The sequence below is a fragment of the Pimephales promelas genome, chromosome 2, assembly GCF_988280905.1.
Source record: "Pimephales promelas chromosome 2, fPimPro1.hap1.1, whole genome shotgun sequence".
In the NCBI taxonomy this organism is placed as follows: domain Eukaryota; kingdom Metazoa; phylum Chordata; class Actinopteri; order Cypriniformes; family Leuciscidae; genus Pimephales; species Pimephales promelas.
The window spans coordinates 10962552-10983373 of record NC_142770.1 but is presented as its reverse complement, the minus strand read 5'-3'; the positions used below and the strand labels follow the sequence as shown (position 1 = coordinate 10983373).

The 20822-nt window shown below is 34.9% G+C and overlaps 2 protein-coding genes across 6 annotated transcripts in view; both read right to left on the bottom strand.

Moving 5' to 3' along the window:
* rabgap1l (RAB GTPase activating protein 1-like) overlaps window positions 1–8432 on the bottom strand; it is a 90076-nt gene extending 81644 nt beyond the window's left edge. Inside the window, exons 1-3 of the mRNA XM_039682325.2 lie at window positions 8279–8432; window positions 1886–2069; window positions 1618–1774 (exon numbers count right to left, since the gene is read on the bottom strand). Of these exons, the coding sequence (XP_039538259.2) occupies window positions 1618–1774; window positions 1886–2023 (295 nt within the window). The 5' untranslated portion in view covers window positions 2024–2069; window positions 8279–8432. The remainder of the gene's footprint in view (window positions 1–1617; window positions 1775–1885; window positions 2070–8278) is intronic.
* A 702-nt stretch (window positions 8433–9134) lies between these two features.
* Window positions 9135–20531, bottom strand: fam163ab (family with sequence similarity 163 member Ab). Of its 5 annotated transcripts, XM_089134919.1 has the most exons (6): window positions 20345–20531; window positions 14034–14220; window positions 13856–13942; window positions 12788–12885; window positions 12522–12636; window positions 9135–11131 (listed from the first exon to the last, which is right to left on the bottom strand). In XM_089134919.1, the coding sequence occupies exons 5-6, from the start codon at window positions 12612–12614 to the stop codon at window positions 10772–10774; spliced, it is 453 nt and encodes a 150-aa protein (XP_088991045.1). In that variant the 5' UTR covers window positions 12615–12636; window positions 12788–12885; window positions 13856–13942; window positions 14034–14220; window positions 20345–20531; the 3' UTR covers window positions 9135–10771. The 5 variants fall into 5 exon arrangements, with proteins under 5 accessions (XP_088991045.1, XP_088991043.1, XP_088991046.1 ...); XM_089134917.1 differs by lacking the exon at window positions 12788–12885; XM_089134920.1 differs by having other exon boundaries at window positions 12522–12885; window positions 13856–14220.
* Between the last annotated feature and the right edge of the window lie 291 nt (window positions 20532–20822).

Here is a 20822-nt window from a genome sequence, read left to right as displayed (position 1 = left end):
GCAAATGTGTTTTATGGTAACTATTTCTTTAGATTCTTATGTCGACATCCTACTGCAATCCGCAAACAATAAACTTTTGCTTTTGTAAAAACCTGTTTTATCTAAAGGTCCATTGTCAAGAGTGACTGATGAGGAAGTGTGTGCAAGGTAGAGAGGAAGTGTGTTCAGAGTCCCCCCACAATTATAGCACTTGGCAACAGGAAGCAGATAACTAGACGGCTGGATTAGATGGCATCTGCTGAAACCCCAGTGTTTGCTCACAAATATCTCCTCAAATAGCTTTTCTACATCTACATAGGATTTCCTTCCATCTTAAACCTGCTTACCATCACTTTAAGATATTATAAATCAACACCACTTTGACTCATTTGCTGTCAAACGATTAAAATATTTAATTGCGATTAATCGCATTAATGTCATTGTTAACTCGCGATTAATCGCAATTAAATATTTTAATCGTTTGACAGCACTAGTATATACACACAAATGAGTCAAAATGGTGTTGATTTATAATATCTTAAAGTGATGGTAAGCAGGTTAATACGATTAATCGCATTAATGTCATTGTTAACTCGCGATTAATCGCAATTAATCGCATTTTTATCTATTCTAAATGTCTCTTGATTTCTTTTTGTCCCATTATTTTTTCTCATTTTAATGCTCTTATCAACATGGAAAAGTGGATCGGCATTGAAAAACAACATTGGCATATACTGTGTTCAAATTCACACTAAAATTCTAACTTGGAGCAAATAATCTCTCACACAATGTAACTGTCCATCAATAAAAGGGTGAAAGAAATACTGACAGGTCCTGATATTGACGAGGGGGCGGAGAATACGCATCAGCTGTGTGTGTGTGTGTGCTTTGGCGATCACCAAGCGGAATTTCAGACTGGATGTCCTGCGATGATGATAGCTCAGTTCACAACGACAAAACACACAGATCACTTTGGTCTTATCAATGGGACCATTTGGCAACTTTTTACCATTCAGAATCTTATTAGCATCCATTTCGGCGTCTAGCGCTCGTCATCCACTTAAAACGTAACGTTAACCAACTATTTGGCCGGCTCGCAAGCCCAAACGAGTGTGTTCGGACTTCGGAGTGCCTGTTGTTTTGTTTACGGTCTAGCTAGATCCGCTTGCGTTTTGGTTGACGATCCAACAAAACGTCCTCGCATTGCGCAAGCCATTAAAATGAATGGGTTTCATAGCGCAGCGTGCATGCCGCGTCCTGTTGCAAAAGCATGTGAAAGAAAACCACAAAGTTTGCTAGGTCAAAAAGACCGTTAATTGCGCGATAAAAAAATTGACGCCGTTAAAATGGGTTTGCGTTAACGCCATTAATAACGCGTTTAACTGACAGCCCTAGTATATACATATATAAAGATTTATAAATAAAAATTATTTATACAGAAATAAATAATATAAAATAAACTGTATTATTATATAACAAAAATAATTTGTGTGTGTGTGTGCATGCATGTAAACATATGTGTATACGCGTGTATGTATATGTGTATATATGGCAAATTAGCTGTGAAAATGAATACTATAATAATTATAACAATACAGAAAGTTCGTAATTTAGTTTGTTACTGCGTCCAGGATGTACCATTGGGGGCGGTGTCCAGAGTCGGGCTGGGCGGTCTGTTCTGAGAGCCGAGCGCTATGGGACTTTCTTTCTCTTCTGCGGCTTTTGCTCCGTCACTAACATCATCTAACACCTCCTCCATCGCCCGCTCCAACTGCTCACTTCCATTCCACGACATCTGAGTCAAAAAGATGGCAGAAGTAAAACATTCTAGATTATTCTCATTACTTCCTTCTTATTTACAGGATACAGTAAAACAAATGGGTAATGCATGCTTGGAAAGAGATACCTTGAGTCTGGGCCTCCCCTCTGAGCTGGAGGGGGAACCTCCAGCGGTGGGCGGCACAAGAACAAACTCCTCACTGGTGACGGTTGACACAGATTCAGTTGAGCCGCTCACTCTGCCCAGAGAGGAGCGGTCATCCATGATAGCCTGGGACAGTCCACCCACTCGGCCCGCTGCTACTGCAACCCTACCAACAAGACAGACTTGTTACACTGGGTACATGCTGGATTACATCATTAAGAGAAACTACCAGGCCAGGGCTTTTTAACATCCGTAACTTCATATATAGATTGATTAAATTGTGTTTTAATCAAGTATTATTATCATTATAGTCTGTCTATTACATTTATTATATAATATATTGTATTTATTATATAGTATTCCATAATATATTAGATATAAGCTAAGCATAATACATTAGATTCTAAGCTGACCATTTTATTTGCTTTATTAATAAATTACTAAAAGATTATAATATAAGATCTACTATAAGTTATTTATCAATTATGTAAATGTATTAAATACTAGTTCGCTAAGTCTTCAAATATTGTTTAGTTAAATAAAAAATGCATTAAAAAGCACAAATGAAAAGAAACACATTACAGGTAGGGAGCAGAACAAGTGACGGGTCTATACCCCTTTAAGACTTAGCCGAATGCACAGATCTATTTATTATTCAAAGTCTAAAAAACAAAATCATAATATTTGAATGATTGTGATAGCTTCGATTTTCCCATGACCGCAAGTGCCTTGATGATGACATAAGCAGAAAAGAAAAGTCCCTTCAGAAGTGGAAAAACGTATTATACTTTAAATGAAATTGTAAAAACATTTTTTTCTTAGAAAAGGGAACCGAAGTGCACAATAATACATGGGAAATTTGTTAAAAGGGCTCAATTATTCATGACATGACATTTCATGTCATCTTAGCTTCAAATACTAGTCATGCTAACACAGACAGGAGCTAAATAAATAAAAAGGCGGATCTAACAATCATTCAGTGCTAAAGCACCGGCTCTTTTGAAGAAGTAAGGCTGTGTCGTCTGAAAACGATATCAAACATCTAGCATATCGCACATGTTTTTGCTGATTCAACAAGCAAGCTCACATTTATCGAGGTATCATCTGTCAGAGCCTAAAGTAGCTCAGAGCAAAAACTCTCACCTAAACCACCAGTGATGTTCACAGCTCATTTTCACAACTCAGATCACACCTTATCACAGAAATGACACCAGGCATAACTGTCACATAACAGCAGTGATGAATATGATGATAAAGCAACTGCACCCAGTAACACTACAGTGGGTTGCTTGAGTTCAGGTCATGGGGTCACGCCACACCACAGTGGGTGAAAGGGTCTTCACATTCACACACAGGGCAGTCATGTGGCCATCATTCTCCGTCAATTACAGCCATTGAAATACACACAGGATAAAACCCAACGCTAACAGAAGGTCTCTGTGCGCCCTTCATTTTCATTATGTACTCAACGTAAATAGAGAACGCACTTAGGCATTCGCCAAATTGCTTCAGTTAGTCATTCAAATTGAATTACACAGCAGAAACTCCAAGAAAGACACAAAATCCAAGCAATTCCAAACTCATGGTCATTATTTTGGAATTAGCCAGTTATTCATCAGGCTCAGATTGTTTGGAGAGAGCATGAAGCATGAATTGCGTCCAGACCTTAAATTCATTGAACGTTTTTGGGATGTGCTGCGGGAGACTTTACAGAGTGCTGGACTCTTGCATTGTCAATACAACATCTTGAACAAAAATTGAGGCACCTCTTGATGGAAATAAGGCTATGTTTACACGGAAACGATCCTGAAGAGAAAACGCAAAAGTGGTGTTGCGTCATCACTTTTTATTCTGCGTTTAGACGAGCGTTTTTGGTGGGAAATCCGCGTGCATATAGTGACGCAAATGAATGTGAAATTCAATGTAGTATGCACTCCAGGCGGCTAGGTGGCGACATGAAGCACTGCCACACAACAACACCAAGTCCGCCCGCCTGCGTACAACCTTTTGCGTTTTTACCGTTTACACGGGAACGCGGCGGTGGAGTGTTTTTAAGATTTCCACTCTAGAGGGTGGTTTCACTTTTTTGCGTTTTTAAGCCCCCAAAACGCCTTCGCCGTGTAAACGAAAGGCACATCCTATAAAATATTTAAGTTTTCACCCGCGAGCGTTCTCGTGTAAACAGGGCCTAAATGTTGTGGTGTTATAGTGCTGGGCAGTATACCGGTTCATACCGAAATCCGGTGTATATTTTTGTTATGATATAATTTTTTAATATACCGCCATACCGATCTATTTAATTACACAAAGTTCCAAACGAACGTTACGCTGCGCGACACTGTTTCAGACGGACCTTTTACAATGTTGCACTTCTAAGCAGCGCCGGTGAGGCGAAGGTAAATCAAACAGCAGTGCTCTGGTTTTACGTTAGGTGGATGCTGCAGAACTATGGCGCAGTTTTTCCCGTTAAATGTCGAGAGCGCACTATTGTAGCGCGAAAGTAAATTAAAATAATGAGCTTAAAACGCGAATCTCTCCTCTTCCCCAGATAACAATCTTAGGTTATAAGAACGTTTCATAACATTCCTATTAAGTTATAAAAACGTTATTTCTGAAAGTTCTAGGAACTTTCAAAACGTCAAGTTTTTTTAGACGTTGTATTAACGTTCTTGCTTGGTCATAAGAATGTTATATGAACATTAAGAAATAACAATTTTAGGTTATACTGGATGCTATTCTATTCCACAATATTAACTAATAACAATAAAAAAAGACCATCCTAATAGTTTCACACCAAACACGAATAGAGCGTCAAATACGCATCTATCACGTCTAGTTAGACGCTTTAACATTTGCTCAAGTTCAAATTTTTCAACTTGCGCGGAAGACATTGGTGGCAAACGCGTCGCCCAATTCGCGTCATTCACAACGCCCGGCGCGTCATTCGCGTCTTTGCATTGACTTTGTATGTAATCTAGGGCTGCCAACTGATTCACGCAATTGAGCCAATTCTCACGCTTTCACGCCACACCCCCGATTTCTCATGCTAAAGTGTTAAGCCAGTCAGCAAAATACCTGAAAGATAAGTTTATCTATAAATCCACCAGTTGAGCCACTCGTGATCGACTAGTTTTACCGCAAATTAGTTAAAATATCCTCTAATCTAGTCTAGAGCGATCCTGCATATGAGACAGATGTTGAGCTCCTAACGGCGCGGACGCAAAACCAGGACTGGAGTCAAAGCCAATTCCTCTCTGTACTCTAAGCCAGTGTTTCCCAACCCTGTTCCTGGCGGCACACCAACAGTATTTTAAGTATTCTTTGTCTCCCTTATCAAACACACCTGATTCAACTCATGAGCTCATAATCTGATGGGTTTATGAGCTGATGAGTTGAATCAGGTGTGTTTGATTAGGGAGACAAAGAATACGCGCAGTGTTGGTGTGCCGCCAGGAACAGGGTTGGGAAACACTGTTCTAAGCGTTCTGTTATCACTCCAATTACCTCCACTACGGGTTTTCACAGGAAAAACTGCTCCGTGTTCACGTGAGCAAAGTGCACACGTTTCTCTAAAACACCCAGCACAAACAGAATGCCTATTCTTAAAGTTTTGTGCTGTTTTATGAAGGCAAAAAAAAGCAATATCATGGTTTCGTTTTTTAGTTCATTGGCAAAATACAACGCTAGAGACCTTCATGTTAGTTTATACATTTCACATCTCATATGTTCGGCAAAAGGCGAATTCGAACTCGGGTCCGAGCGCATCAATAACGTTAGCTCTTTCATGAACTACACGCTCTACGATCTACGCCACTGTAGCTGTTCCGTGACGGGCGTGTTTCTGTTATAAAGGAAAATATTTGCTATGCTCCATTTAGACCACAACCCCCCCAATTTTCACACAACTGACATCATTCATGTTCTTTAGCTGTGGTGATCGGTATGAAACACCACCCAGTTCTGTTAAACAGAGCCTACGCTACATCTCAGATGTTGAACTTGTGCAGTGGGTGCACTTCACTTAGTCTGGGCGTGCATGAGCTACACACACACACTGCAGGCCACAGCAGGAGAAACAGGCTCTAGAAACAATAGTTTATTATCCTTTATGCTTTCTCATGCCTATCATTAAATAACAAAAAACAGATACTGTATTAGAACAGGTTGCAAAAGACTGCGTTACTACAACACAAGATGCCACCCTCTACTCTGAACTACTGGGAAAGAGGCAAGTTTTTCCGGCTGTCCAACACAGTGTTTAAAGTTCAAAACGGTCTGATGTGCACTATGAGTTACTGGTCTCTCGGTCTGCGCTCTCCTTCAGGGCCAGCGATGATGTAATACAAGAAAATCTCCTTGATGACATCATTCAGCAGAAAAGGAAGAGAGGAGCGCATCGAGCAAACACAGGAACTATTGAATTAAGCAATAAGGTAAGACACTGTGTAGTACAAAGCAAGGGCTACTTTTTATTTTAGCATACATATGAGATTTTAATTAAGGAATTGTAGCCTAAACAATATGAACATTATATTTGATAATAATATTAACATTTTCAATATGAGAATGCAAGATTTATTTTTTTAAATAGGGATTGCCTTTTTTCTTTCTTTTTTTAACTGAAAATATAGCATTTTTTTTTTATAAAGCAGTCCTTATGAATTATTATAATAATATTACATAATATAATAAAGTATTATATATATATATATATATAAACAAATTTTATTTTTTATTTTTGTTCATTGTTTTTTTGTTAAAAACCCAGATTGTTTTGTCTCATCTAACTTTAATCTAAACTCAGTTTAGTGAAGTCTACTAAAGCAAGTAGAAAATGAAATGTAAAAATAAACTCTAATCAAACATCTATCTTGTTTTAATAATGCTTAAATGTTTTTATTTGAAAATAAGACAAAATTACAGATTTATGAAATATTTTTCAGTTTTAAAGGGATATTTTACCCAAAAAAAAAAAAACATTTGTCATCATTTACTCACCCTCAAATTTCTTCTGTTGAACACAAAATGTTGATGGGAAAAGTTGATGTATATATAAACAAACTTCATTGAACAAATTATATTTATTAGACACAATTTCATTATAGTCCCTGAAATGTTAATAAAAATTCTGAAATGATAACCAATAAGGTATTTACTTCTTTGTATTGGCTAATATTTAATATTTTATTGGTCTAGCTAATCTTAACCTAATATTTAGATCATCATCTAATAGTATCTTAAAATACTTAATAGTTATAAGTGTGTGTTTTAAGTATTATAGATATATTTGGCTAATATCAGCCATTTCTAAAAATAATTAATCGCACCGCTGGAATGCTGTATTGACCAATCAGCAGCCAGTGTCAATCACTATCATGCTTTGCTTGTTGTCACATTAACATATATATAGACTAATTACGAGACAGATTTTCCGTTATTCTTCTTGAGCTTTTGATGAGTGATGGCTTTTAGTGTTTAAAACACAGATGAAGAGTTCATGGCAAGCACTGGGTCTACACTGCTGTTAAACAAACTGACATATTTACATAACCATCCTGAACCCTTTCAAACATTAGCCACACACACTAGAAAACCTGAAATACTGATATAAAGTTCCTTTGCAATATGTAAATCAAAGTATTTTACAACATACTAGTTCCTTATAGTCATCTAAATGACTTGTTAAACAAGTTATGCGCCTATGTATGTGTGTGTGTGTGTGTGTGTGTGTGTCACACACAGTGTGTGTATATATATATATATATATGCTCACATATTAAATATATATTCAAGTTAAGGTAACACTACTAAACTCATAAATCAAATGCACATGCACAATGAAACAATGACATTTGTTTTAAGCAATCTAGTGTCAGTATAATATATGCAGTACAACAAAACAAAACCAGTTTTAGCCAGCTAACATATCCAGCTGTTTGGGACAGATAACAGATAACAGATAAAAAACGCGAAAATGACAGCAAACACTTTTAAAATATTAGCCAGCTGACAAAACAGAGATTCAAAATAACAGACAGGAAACGCCTTAAACAACATAACATTATCATTGTGATTAACAACCGTTTCGTTCTACAGTGTTTTTCATGCCACACACACAGACAAAACGCATCCTAACAGCCTAACTAAACTGAAGCTAACGTTAGTCATTTAGCCAGCTAGCCACTGCTAAACAACAATTAGCTCATTTTCTGCCACTTTAACTTTAAAACATTAGCCTAGGACCCTCAAAAGCTTTTAAACACGCTCACGCTGAATATAAATGAAACCCGAGAGCGTGTGGTGTGTCAACGAGGACGTTTTCTGTCATTTTTGTGTTTGTTGTGAGTTTCCTGAGAGGGCAAAAAAGCAACTTACTTGCTGTGAGTCTGTCAGCTGAGCGACGCGCGTGCACACGCAGAAACATCCGCAAACCTCATCAGAGCTCGCGCGCCGCATTCACATGGCGCAGGCGACGTCATCACAACCTCTAGCAAAAGCCACGCCCGCCTCTTCCAAATAGGTGAGTCAACAGCGAATCAGGCATAGAGCACCTGCTGTTCGATTATTACTAGTTTTAATAGCTATATAAAGGGAAAATTAGATTAAAGGGATAGTTCACTTTGGTATGTTTTAGCTTATACCTCGGAGGCATCCAAGATGTAGGTGTCTTTGTTTCCGCAGTAGTTTCAATTTTAAAATTTTTAGGTCAAACCGTTCGTGTCTATCAGTCATATAATGGAGGTCTATGGGGTCCACCATGTACAGAGAAGTCCTCTACAGAAAGAGCATGTATAGAGAAGTCCAAATTAAACATTATTTAATGACTTGTAAATGTAAGCACACATTGATGGCCTAAGACACAAAACGAGCGGTTTGTGTGAGAAAACGAACAGTATTTATATCGTTTTTGCATGCTCTTTGAGGTGGACCCTATAGACCTGCATTATATGACTGATAGACACGAACTGTTTGACCTAAAAATATCAAAATTGAAACTACTGCGGAAACAAAGACACCTACATCTTGGATGCCCTTGAGGTAAGCTAAAACATACCAAAAATTAATTTCAAAGTGAACTATCCCTTTAAGGTGTCATGTGATGTCAACATAATAAATTCTAACAAACACTTTTATGTCAACAAAAAATACAAAATATAACAATAAAGCCAAGTTATAATTAGAATATTAAATCCTTCAGTTATCCTTCACTGCACAGAGTCATATGTATTCTTTATTTCTTTATTTGCTCACTGGTTCATCTGTAAAACATTGCTTATGTGCTATACAACTAAAGACAATACAGTAAAAATATTTGCCTAAACATAGAAATCAACATTGCTACCAATTTCAATCATCACATCCAAGATACAATTATGATCAAGCTAGCATCATTTACATAAACTCAAACTAACAGCCATTGTTTGACCAAATAAAAGTTTGGTGAAAGTTCACAAATAAATACATAATAGGCTGTATAGACTATTTGACATATTCCATTTTTGCATGTAATAAAAAGAAAAGCGTATCATAAATACAACAATAAATGACATCTCGTCATGGACTAAAGTCCCTAAACAGTCACTCAAATCCCTCTTCATACCTAGAGTATGTTATTAAATTCAACTTGCATAGAGACCACTAAGAAATGAATTAAAGGTGACATCTCTGCACCTCTAGCGCCACCAAGTGGCATTGCAGAGAATAAAATACAAAATGATTAGAATGTTTGTAAATTAAAGATTTAATTGTGGCACAATAACAAAAAATGCCCAAAATATGTAAGTTGTGTAAGATAGCCCTCATACATTATCCCATTACCGGAAGCCCAAAATATCAAAATTTCTGAAAGACCTTAAATCAAAAGCCCCAGGCAGATGTTTAAGGCCGCATAGAAAACTAAGAGCCCTTACCTTCCACTGCAAAACAATATTTTTGTTTTCCAGTAAAAACATTTAAACACCATTAAAAGATGTTCAAACATATCGCAACGTAATCAGAGAGTAATGTCTGTTTTTCAAAATATTTATTTTTTTACATTTTATTATTTTGTTTACTTATGTTTTTTATTTGATTCTTTTATCTATCCTCCTTTTGTGTATTTTATTTTTTATTTTCGTTACTTGTTTTTGAAAAAACCCAGATTGTTTTGTCTCATCTAACTTTAATCTAAACTCAGTTTAATGAAGTCTACTAAAACAAGAAAATAAAATGTAAAAATAAACTCTAATCAAACATCTATCTTGTTTTAATAATGCTTAAATGTTTTACAGATTTATAAAATATTTTTCCATTTTAAAGGGATATTTCACCCAAAAAAACAAACAAAAAAACATTTGTCATCATTTACTCACCCTCAAATTACTTCTGTTGAACACAAAAGAAGATTTTGAAGAATTGTTGATGGGAAAAGTTGATGGACTCCATTGACTTCCATAGTATTTTTTTCCCATTCCATTGAAGTCAATGGGGACCAACACAACTGTTTGCTTTTAGAACCTCCTACAGGTTTGGAACAACGTGAGGGTGAGTAAATGATGATTCACCCTTTAATTAGAGTCAAATAAATTCAGAAAGAACGCATTTGTATACATTTCTATAAAAAAATTAAACACTCTAAAAACTCAAAAAATTTGGGTCAGATATGGACAAACCCAAATGTTGGTTTAACCCCAAAATTTGAGTTTGTCCATATTTTACAATTAAAACAACCAAGCATTTTAAGAGTGTATGATTATTGATTTCAATGAGCTGCTAGACAGATGTAAAAACGGAGTACTCGCTGTCCTTGGTCCCCATTCACTCTGTTATGCGTGTGCCGCTCAGGTACACAAAAGAAACATTAGGGGTGTTTGAGGTGGACGTCACTGATCAGACATCAGTGCTTATGGCACGTGTGTTAGAGTAGAGGTCCGGTCGGCTTCGAGAGCCCAATGACGCGCTGTGTAATGAGGGAAGGGTGAGAGACAGGGGCGGACCGTTGTAGTGCGACGACACGTAAGGGATGCGTTCGCCCCCGTTGCGCGTTTCGTCCATGGTGTGGATGTAAAATGGAGAGCCGTATGGGGAGCAGGTGGGGCAGAAGCTCTGCGGTGGAGTGGGCTCTGGCGACAGGGAGAGAGGGGTGGAAGCGGTCCCATCCACACGGGATGTGCTGCATGCGTTGAAGGCGAACTGGGGTTGTGGGCAAACAGCATCTGGATCAGAGCCATTCTTCTTACAGCAATAATACTAGAAGCACACAGAGAGTCAGGTAGATAAATAAATCTGAATATTTTTTTTTAATTTATGGTTTATTATAAGACCACATACACTTTTTCATTCAGTGTCACCAAACACAGAGAAATATATCATTCATTAAAATCTATTAAATAAAATAAAGACAATTAATTTACTGAATTAATTTAAATCTATCGAAAATAAAAATAATGTAAAATTGAATTAAAATTAAAAAAAACTACTTCCTACTGCTCCACAAATGTTGTTCTTGTTATAAATAAAAAATAAATTATTTTTAAAAATAAGAAATTCATTCAAAACTCATTTTTATAAATAAAAACTAGTTCAACACTGTTTTTATAAATAAAACAAATGCATGCTTGAAATTCATTTAAATCCAATACACTCTAAAAAAAAATTTTATGATTAAAAAAAAAAAATATATATATATATATATATATATATATATATATATATATATATATTATAATTTGCATTCAAATATATCAAAATACAATAAGCTTAAGTCAAGTAATTTTTGATAAAACCTTATAAATTAATATATGTAAATATAAACCATGAAAATAAAAAATATACTAAAAAATATTTTCTAAAATAATTTCTCTCAAAATAAAGCAAAAACAAAATAACATCTACAACATCTAAAAATAAATTTTACAAATGAAATTAAAGAAAAAGCCTTCCCCCATACTGTTTTTACTGTTATAAAAAACATTCAATTTTCAATTCAAACATTCAATATTGTGAAAACACACACACACACACACACACACTTAGAAATGCATTCAAATCTATACAATGATTTTAGTTCAATACTGTTTTTATAAATAAAACAAATGCATGCTTGAAATTAATTTAAATCTACCAAAACAAAAAAAAATATTACATGAAAATATCAAGTCTGCATCATAGTTTTGCACTAATGTTATCACATAAATAAAAACAAAAGTAATAGTTTATAAATAAAATAAAACTAATGATTCACTGTTTTTTATAAATAAATTATTTCACCAAATTCACTCAAATCTATAAAAAAACAAACAAAAAAAAAATGCAAATTCTTTCAAATTTATCAAAACAAAAAATTTAAAAAAAATTAATAATATAATATTTAGATGAAAAAAAATGTACATACTGTTTCACTGTTGTTATCATTATAGGATATCAAATAAAAAAAATCATTTAAATAAAATAAAATAAAACAATGTATTCATTCAAATATTCAAACAAACAAAAAGTAAAATAATAATATAAAAAGCAATGTTAAGAATTCTAAATAAATTAAAGGATGTTCAGTGATAATAAACAGAAGGCTATTAAGAAATTAATAAAATCTTTTTTTTCTTTATGAGTGAAAACCACAGGTGTCAAAGGCACTCACCTGAAGGCGACAGTAACACAGCACAACAATGATGCACAGGAGGATCACCGTTGCGAGAATTCCTCCAGTTATAACCACAGTTCCAGCTGTCATCCGACCGGATCTCCATGAAACTCTAGAAGCGAACAGACACAGTGACTTACAGACCACCTGTACAAGTAAAGAGGCCGGGTGACCACTTTGAGCTCCATTACTTTGGGTGTAATTCTAGATTGACCGCAAGATGGCGCTGCGTAGCAAAATATTCATTCAGAGAGCCAACTTACAGTAAGTGAATGACACATCATCAGTGTTCAGTCAGTTTCATTAAGCTCGTGCTGACAGAGGAAGTGTTGGTAGATTGAGTTTGACCAGCACTGCAGATCTGATTAAGGAAAAGCACTGATGACATGCAATCATGGAGTCGGAGGAGAGAAATGAAGCCTTACACAGGGCTGACAGAGAGAGAGAGAGAGAGAACCAGACACACCTGCTCCTCTCTCTCTCTCTAACCACACCCATCACCTTTCTTTCTTTCTTTCTTTCTTTCTTTCTAAAGAAAAGTTTGCTGGTTAACTGTAGGAGCACTTGCCTTTCCATTCAAGGTCACATAATGGATATTCAGTCAAATTATCAAATAAAATATAAAGTATAATATAAAATATTTTTAGAATTTTTAATATATATATATATATATATATATATATATATATATATATATATCACTTACTGTTTTGCAATGTATTAGTGTATTATGAACCAAACTAAAATAAAATATAATAAAAGCCTATTCCTTAATAATTTAACGTTTTCCTATATTGTTTAAAATAATATAAAAAATTCATTCAAACCTAACAAAGCCAACAAAAAAAAAAATCATTCAAATTGATTAAAATATACATAAAAATATAATATATATATATATACAATATATTATAATTAGCAAAATTATCAAAATACAATCATTTTAAGTAAAGTAATTTTTGATAAAAGCTTCTAAATTAATACATGTAAATATAAACCATGAAAATAAAAAAGATACTAAAAAATATTTTCTAAAATAATTTCTCTCAAAATAAAGCGAAAACAAAATAACATCTACATCTAAAAATAAATTTTACAAAAGAAATTAAAGAAAAAGCCTTCCCCATACTGTTTTTACTGTTATAAAAAACATTCAATTTTGTCAGACATTCAATTCAATTCAAACATTCAATATTGTGAAAACACACACACTCAGAAATGCATTCAAATCTATACAATTATTTTAGTACATTTTTAAACAATCAACAATTGTTGATCATTCAAACAGAAATAAAGCAAAAATAATGCAATAAAACCATTCTCAAACCTACTTCCCTGTTCTGCGGGTTTCTTTGCAATGTTCAATCAATTCCTTGTTTTAATATCCTTCGTTTGTAAATCACTTTGGATAAAAGCATCTGCAAAATGAACAAATGTAAAGGTAGACCTTTCAAAAGGCTGATGCCATAAGCACAAGCTATAATGATGATGGCAGTGAGTAACTCTGACCTCCAGCCCATAAATCCAGCTTCAGTCATGCCTAGAAGACAAATATGTGGTGCATCTTTAAGCCATTCCACTCACATACCCCGTGAACGAACAGCAGTCGAGGTACGGGACGCTTCGGCTCAGATTATACAGCAACAGTAGAAGAACATGCGGGCTAGCTGACACATGCGTCGGCATTCGGACCCACCTGCAAAGATACTAAACTATTAATGAGTACTTTATGAATTATTATACACTGCTGCACTCCTGTGCATTTTCACAGGGACCTATAAAGTGCTTAAAATGAAATGTAGCTTGACAGTGAAGTCAAGAATGAATGTAGAAACAAGTTTTCATTTTTTTTCTCTTGTTTCTTAGCCACTTTGGGAGATGTTGATGCAGTAATCCTGACGTGTGCAAGGTTGCTTAAATAGATCCAGAGAGGCCCGTTGATGTTTCAAACAATAACTGAAGTTTATTACATCAAAATAAAAATGAATCACAACATAAAACAAAGAATTTAAAGGCAGCTCGCAGGTTTGTTGCACCATGCCATCCACGCTGTATGCTCTTACACCAGTGAATATTACCTTTCATGAAGACTGTAATAGAGTTGTTTGCAAATGTAAAAGGTCTGCAGAGTTTTAAAGATCAAAGTGCATGAAAAATGTAGTTATGGTCTTCTATAAGAAACAATTGATTATGAACTGCCAAAACAAGTCATCAGCAATTCCTGTCTAACTTCCCGTTACAATGTAACAATGTAACACATTTGCATAATGCCAGCCTATGGTCTTCATTGGCTGCCCGCAAACAAAATCTACTTTGACCCACCCTCAAACAGGACGAGTTTGGTTCATGTTGTCGAGAACATGCTGTTATCAGTGCTCCAAATCCACTTTACTTGCACCTCCAAAGGATGAGGACTAAAATTGATATGGAAAAAACTGTTCGTATCAGTGTTTAAAGTGCTGAGGAATATCCAGAGCTGAAATTCAACCAATCACAACAGACTGGACCATCTGACCAATCAGAGCAGAGTAGACCAATCACAACAGACTGGACCATCGGACCAATCAGAGCAGACCAATCACAACAGACTGGACCATCGGATCAATCAGAGCAGACCAATCACAACAGACTGGACCATCGGACCAATCAGAGCAGACCAATCACAACAGACTGGACCATTGGACCAATCAGAGCAGACCAATCACAACAGACTGGACCATCGGACCAATCAGAGCAGAGTAGACCAATCGCAACAGACTGGACCATCGGACCAATCAGAGCAGAGTAGACCAATCGCAACAGACTGGACCATCGGACCAATCAGAGCAGAGTAGACCAATCGCAACAGACTGGACCATCGGACCAATCAGAACAGAGTAGACTAATCGCAACAGACTTGACCACCGGACCAATCAGAACAGAGTAGACCAATCACAGCAGACTGGACCATCGGACCAATCAGAGCAGAGTAGACCAATCGCAACAGACTGGACCATCGGACCAATCAGAACAGAGTAGACTAATCGCAACAGACTTGACCATCGGACCAATCAGAACAGAGTAGACCAATCACAGCAGACTGGACCATCGGACCAATCAGAGCAGAGTAGACCAATCGCAACAGACTGGACCATCGGACCAATCAGAGCAGAGTAGACCAATCACAACAGACTGGACCATCGGACCATCGGACCAATCAGAGCACAACAGACCAATCACAACAATATCTCCATGTTCATTTCTTGCATAAATCTCATCAATTGCTGTCCTCCTTAATTACTCCACAATCTTTTTTTTTTTTTTTTTTTTGTATGATGGCATTTGCCGTCAGCAGTCAGCATATTCAATAGAATAGAAAATATCAAAATCCATTCCCAGCACATTCAATAGAATATAATCCCAACCCCAGCATTTTCAATCGAAACAGGGATTTTATTTTATGGTCTGTATATTTTAGATGTCTTGTTGAGAAGTGATAACGGTTTCTTCAAATCCAGCCAACAGAGAGACTATGGAAATGTTTCTTCTTGCTGCCAGTGAACTTTCTCATAAAAGGAAGTTCATTCTTCAAAATGAGCTCCACATTGAAAAAATTCTATTCTGTCATCATTGATTCACTTTATGTTTTTCTGAACCTACTGTATATGACTTTTTCTTCTGTGGAGCACAAAAAGAGATATTTTAGAGAATGTTAACGCTGCTCTTTTCCATATAAAGAAAACATATAGTGACCACAAGTCAAGCTTCATAATAATTAGAGAACTCAAATTTCCAAAATCTCCACAAAAAAAAAATATATATATATATATATATATATATATTCACCAACCACGCTTTGTCTCCCTCTCAAACTTTTATGCTTCTGTGTCCCCGCAGGGTTCTGCTTCCCTTTTCAAGAAACTGTCTAATCTCATATATTTCGCCTGGTGTTTTTATGGCATTTACCTCATTTAGCTGCCTGTAATAGATATTTTGGAAAGCGTTCGAGGTTTTAAAAGATTAAAGAGCAAAGTAAATATCAAATAAATCTAATATAGTGTTCCTTCACAATAACCGCATCATTGATTTTCAGGAAAATGTTTCATATAACCAACTGCTGCTCCTTCTTAAAGGGATAGTTCACCCAAAAATGACAAATGATCCCATAATTCACCATCAAGCCATCCTGTTGACTAATTCCTTAAAAGTTAACCATTTAAAATGAGTAAAACGTACAAAAAAAGTACATTTAAGTCACCATTATGGTGATCAGTGTTTGTTTTAGGTTTGTTTTAAAATGACGGATAATTCTGCTTGTTAACATCAGATGTCTTCAATGTTGGCGATATAAAATAAAGAGCTCTTAATTAATCTTTGACATCTGTCTGTTATTCAGATATTTTTGTTAAATTATTTGGTGTAAACATTACTAATTTTAAATGGTTAACTTTTAAGGATCACTCAATACTCAATTCTGATTTGTTCAATTTAATTAATAATATTGCTTGTAATCTTTTGCCACAATTTTATTGATTAAATAAAGCGTATTCATTTTTACATTGTAGCTCCTCTTCTCTTATATTGAATTCCTCCGAGATTTTCTTGAAAACGTCTCGTTTTAGACTTCTAATTCGAGATAAGCGTTTTGTTTTGCTCTATTCTCTGCATTTCAGCCATTATAAAGTTTTAAATAGTGTGGCCGTGCTGAAGGAACCAAATGTGATTCGCAGACTAAGTAATGTAATATATGTAATTCAGTTATTGTTATTTTCAGCTCGCTATGCTCTTCTGTAATGTACAGTACGGGTTTATGTGAATCATATAACTGTGATATAACTAAAACTCAATGGTCTTTGACAAAGACATCTGGATCATCTTGTGCATGCGTCACACATCATGTTGTGGCACGCTGGATTAAATAAACATGCGGTTTCAATTCAATGGAACGATCCATATTCTGTTCTTGCTCTCAGTCAGAACACATACTGTCTATACGTCCAATTCTATCCCATCATGCCTCCGCCTGGGGGTGCATGTGCCTGTAACTCTAGGATTTATGGAGGTTTTATATGAGAGGCCCATTCCAAGGTCAATCCCAACTGTATTAGAGAGCAGCTCCAATTTCAGACACGCTCAACCTACTGACCTCTTATTCAGCATTTAATAAGAGACAGTGCCGTTCAGAAGAGTGCATTTCATTTCACATACCAACAAACCAGGTGTAGGCTAAGAACATGATCATATGAGAGTTGGTTTAAAAAATCATGAAGAAAAGGGGAAAATCATTCTTTCAAAAAAATTTAATTTTTAAAAAATTTTATTTTAAAAAATAATTGTGTTAACATTCTAATAGACACCCTATGGGAAAAATACTCCAGAAAATTATTATATTAATTATTCATATTTGTATGTCAATAATTAATCATTATAATTAATAAAAAATAATACTTATAATTTAAAATGGATTTTAAACATTATATATATATATATATATATATATATATATATATGAATTAATACATTATATATTTATACATTTTACATTATTATATATTTATCTTATATTTATTTAGATTTATATTTATCTTATTTTATATTTATATATTTATCTTTTATATTCATATTAAATACGTTAATTTATTTTGCATAATAATAATACTAATAATAATAGGAGAAAATAAAACTAAACCAATCACTGCAGATTTTTAATTTGATCTATTTCATACATTTTATTTAATACATATTTATATTAATGTTAAATATTTTATTTATATTTCAATAATTATTTTACTATTATAAATGATTATTATAGATTTAATAATAATCATTAGAAAAAAATAATAACACTAACCCGATCCATATATTATTTATTATATTATCTTAATACAGTAAAATACTTCATTTTTTTTTAAATAAGGGATAAAATAAGGCAATTCTATGCCACAATAAAATAAAATTATAACTTGCTAAAAAAAACAGTTACAGCTATTTGGTGGTATTATCTATGGCTCCCAATATTAGTTGTCGGCTCCATTACAAACTGGCTTTAATTCCCTTTTACTACACTGTCTGCAGAGGGCTGGGAAGCAGCTCACCGCATTAACCAATTTCCAGCCTCTAGAGTCCATAAACCAACTCACAGTGTTTGTATGCCAACACAATGACCTTTGTAAGACTGATATCTTGTTACAACACATGTAACTCGGTGAATGGAATATGAACTCCTCACTTTTTACATAGCATTTTACACAATAAGTGTGCAGTCTAGCAGAATAGAGCAACAAAACAGAAAAAAATGTTGTTGTTTTTTAAATAATGTATTTTATTATTCATTATTCTGTTACTAAAATAAGTTTTTTATTTTTTTAATAATTATTTTGTATTAAAAAACAGTCTGTAACTAAAGAATTATTTAGTATCTATTTTATTAATAATTTTAAATGAGTGAGGTTATCAACTCAGATTTCAACAAGTACTGGTTATGCATCGTTGTAACTATAGCATTTTCAAATGAGACATTCGCTGTCTTTGCAGAATCACAGTGATCCTTTATCTTCTCAATAATTCAAAATAACGCTCCAACAACAATATTCTTCCATCACCAGGCAGTTCTGCTCATGTATATATAAGCTCACACTGACTACACCCTCTAGAAAAGCTCTTATTTAAGTGTGTTATCTGACAGAATGCGTTTGTATTTTGGTTGGCCACAAAGCCCAGATGCAATCATCAACCATTTTTTTAAAGTCTCCTTTGAGATTAATTTGAGGGATGTACATCCATGTAAATTATGTGACATGTAATCATAAAAGAATGTAGCATAGGGATCTAAATAGGGATTAAACCCCACTGTTTTCCAATTGGACATGATGACCCTGAAATAACATTTCTATCAGATTTAGGATTAAGTTTAGGGTCCGAGTTATACATTTGGGGATAGAATAAACCAAACTGCAAGAAGCCAGTTTACAGTGATTTAGAAGAGCTATTTTTAGGCACAATGTGGAGCAAAAAGTGTATATAGCTATTAATTCACTGCAAACCATGGATTCATTAAACCAGGTTTCATAAAAAATAGTATTCTTCCGCCAAGCAATGTAGGTCTTCAGCACACAGACGCAGTGATACTGATGTAATGCGGTCACAGGTTCGAACTCGGCTCAACCAATCAGATTCAGAATCAAGGACCGGAACTATCCGTTTTATGAATATTGAATATCATCTTTTCTCTCTGATGTTCAACAAAAGATGATGTTCCACGAATCACGATCATGTCCTGTAAAACCACTATCACTTTAAACCACTAAACACAAGCAAAAGATTTGGTCTTCAGAAGTTTCTCTAAGGTAATAAATGTTAAACCACTATCAGTTTCAAAGTTTTCACTCTTTTTTTACTCAGGGCATTTCTTATTGGCTAGGCAATTTAGGGGGGATGGATAGCTTGTGTTTGTCTGTGAGGATACTTTCGAGAAAAAAAAAACTTGCTCCATGACGACATGAAAAAATAAAATATTCCTTAACTAACGTTATAGCTTCATCATAAAGCTGATTTTAGTGTAAATATGTCGCTGTGTCTTTAAATTTGGAACAATCATACAAAACCAGATACCATAGATAGTTTTTTTTTAACCAAAATAAAGTAATAATAATATAAATTAATACAAAATTCACACTAATCAAGTCATTAGGCGAATAGGCTAGACATACAATACAAAATTATGCCATCAAATTCATTTAGAAAAAAACGTTTTTTTCGAGTATTCCATTATTTATATATAAAGAAAGAAAAATACAATAATGAACAAGAAGCAGGATCTGAAAAGACAAACCCAATCCTACCTTCACTGAATGTCTGTGTGAGAGGGGTCTGGATAAACGCTCGATCACACCATCTCTCATCCGATTATTTCCACACAAAGGGGCTATAACTTGTTCTGCAGTCCTGAAATCTGTCAGGCTACATGTTTAGTTTCCTCAAGCTTGCGGTAATGCCCATGCAAGTACAGCAGAAACAGCGAAATGAGGAGTTAGTCCCAGCGCGTGGAGAGAGAGAGAGAGAGAGAGAGAGAGAGAGAGAGAGAGAGAGAGAGAGAGAGAGAGAGAGAGCCTGGGGGAGACGCGCGCGCGCACACTCAGATGAAGCTTCAGATGATGGATAGTTATAAAGGTCAGAGGCGATCATATGTCAGGCAGAGAAGATCTATGTTATAATTGGAAAGTATCAAACGTATCATAAAAACCTAGGACATGTTCCACTTCTTTTAGATTTCATTTAAGCAATTAGCTACAGTAGGCTAGCAAGTGTTGTTGAAGTATC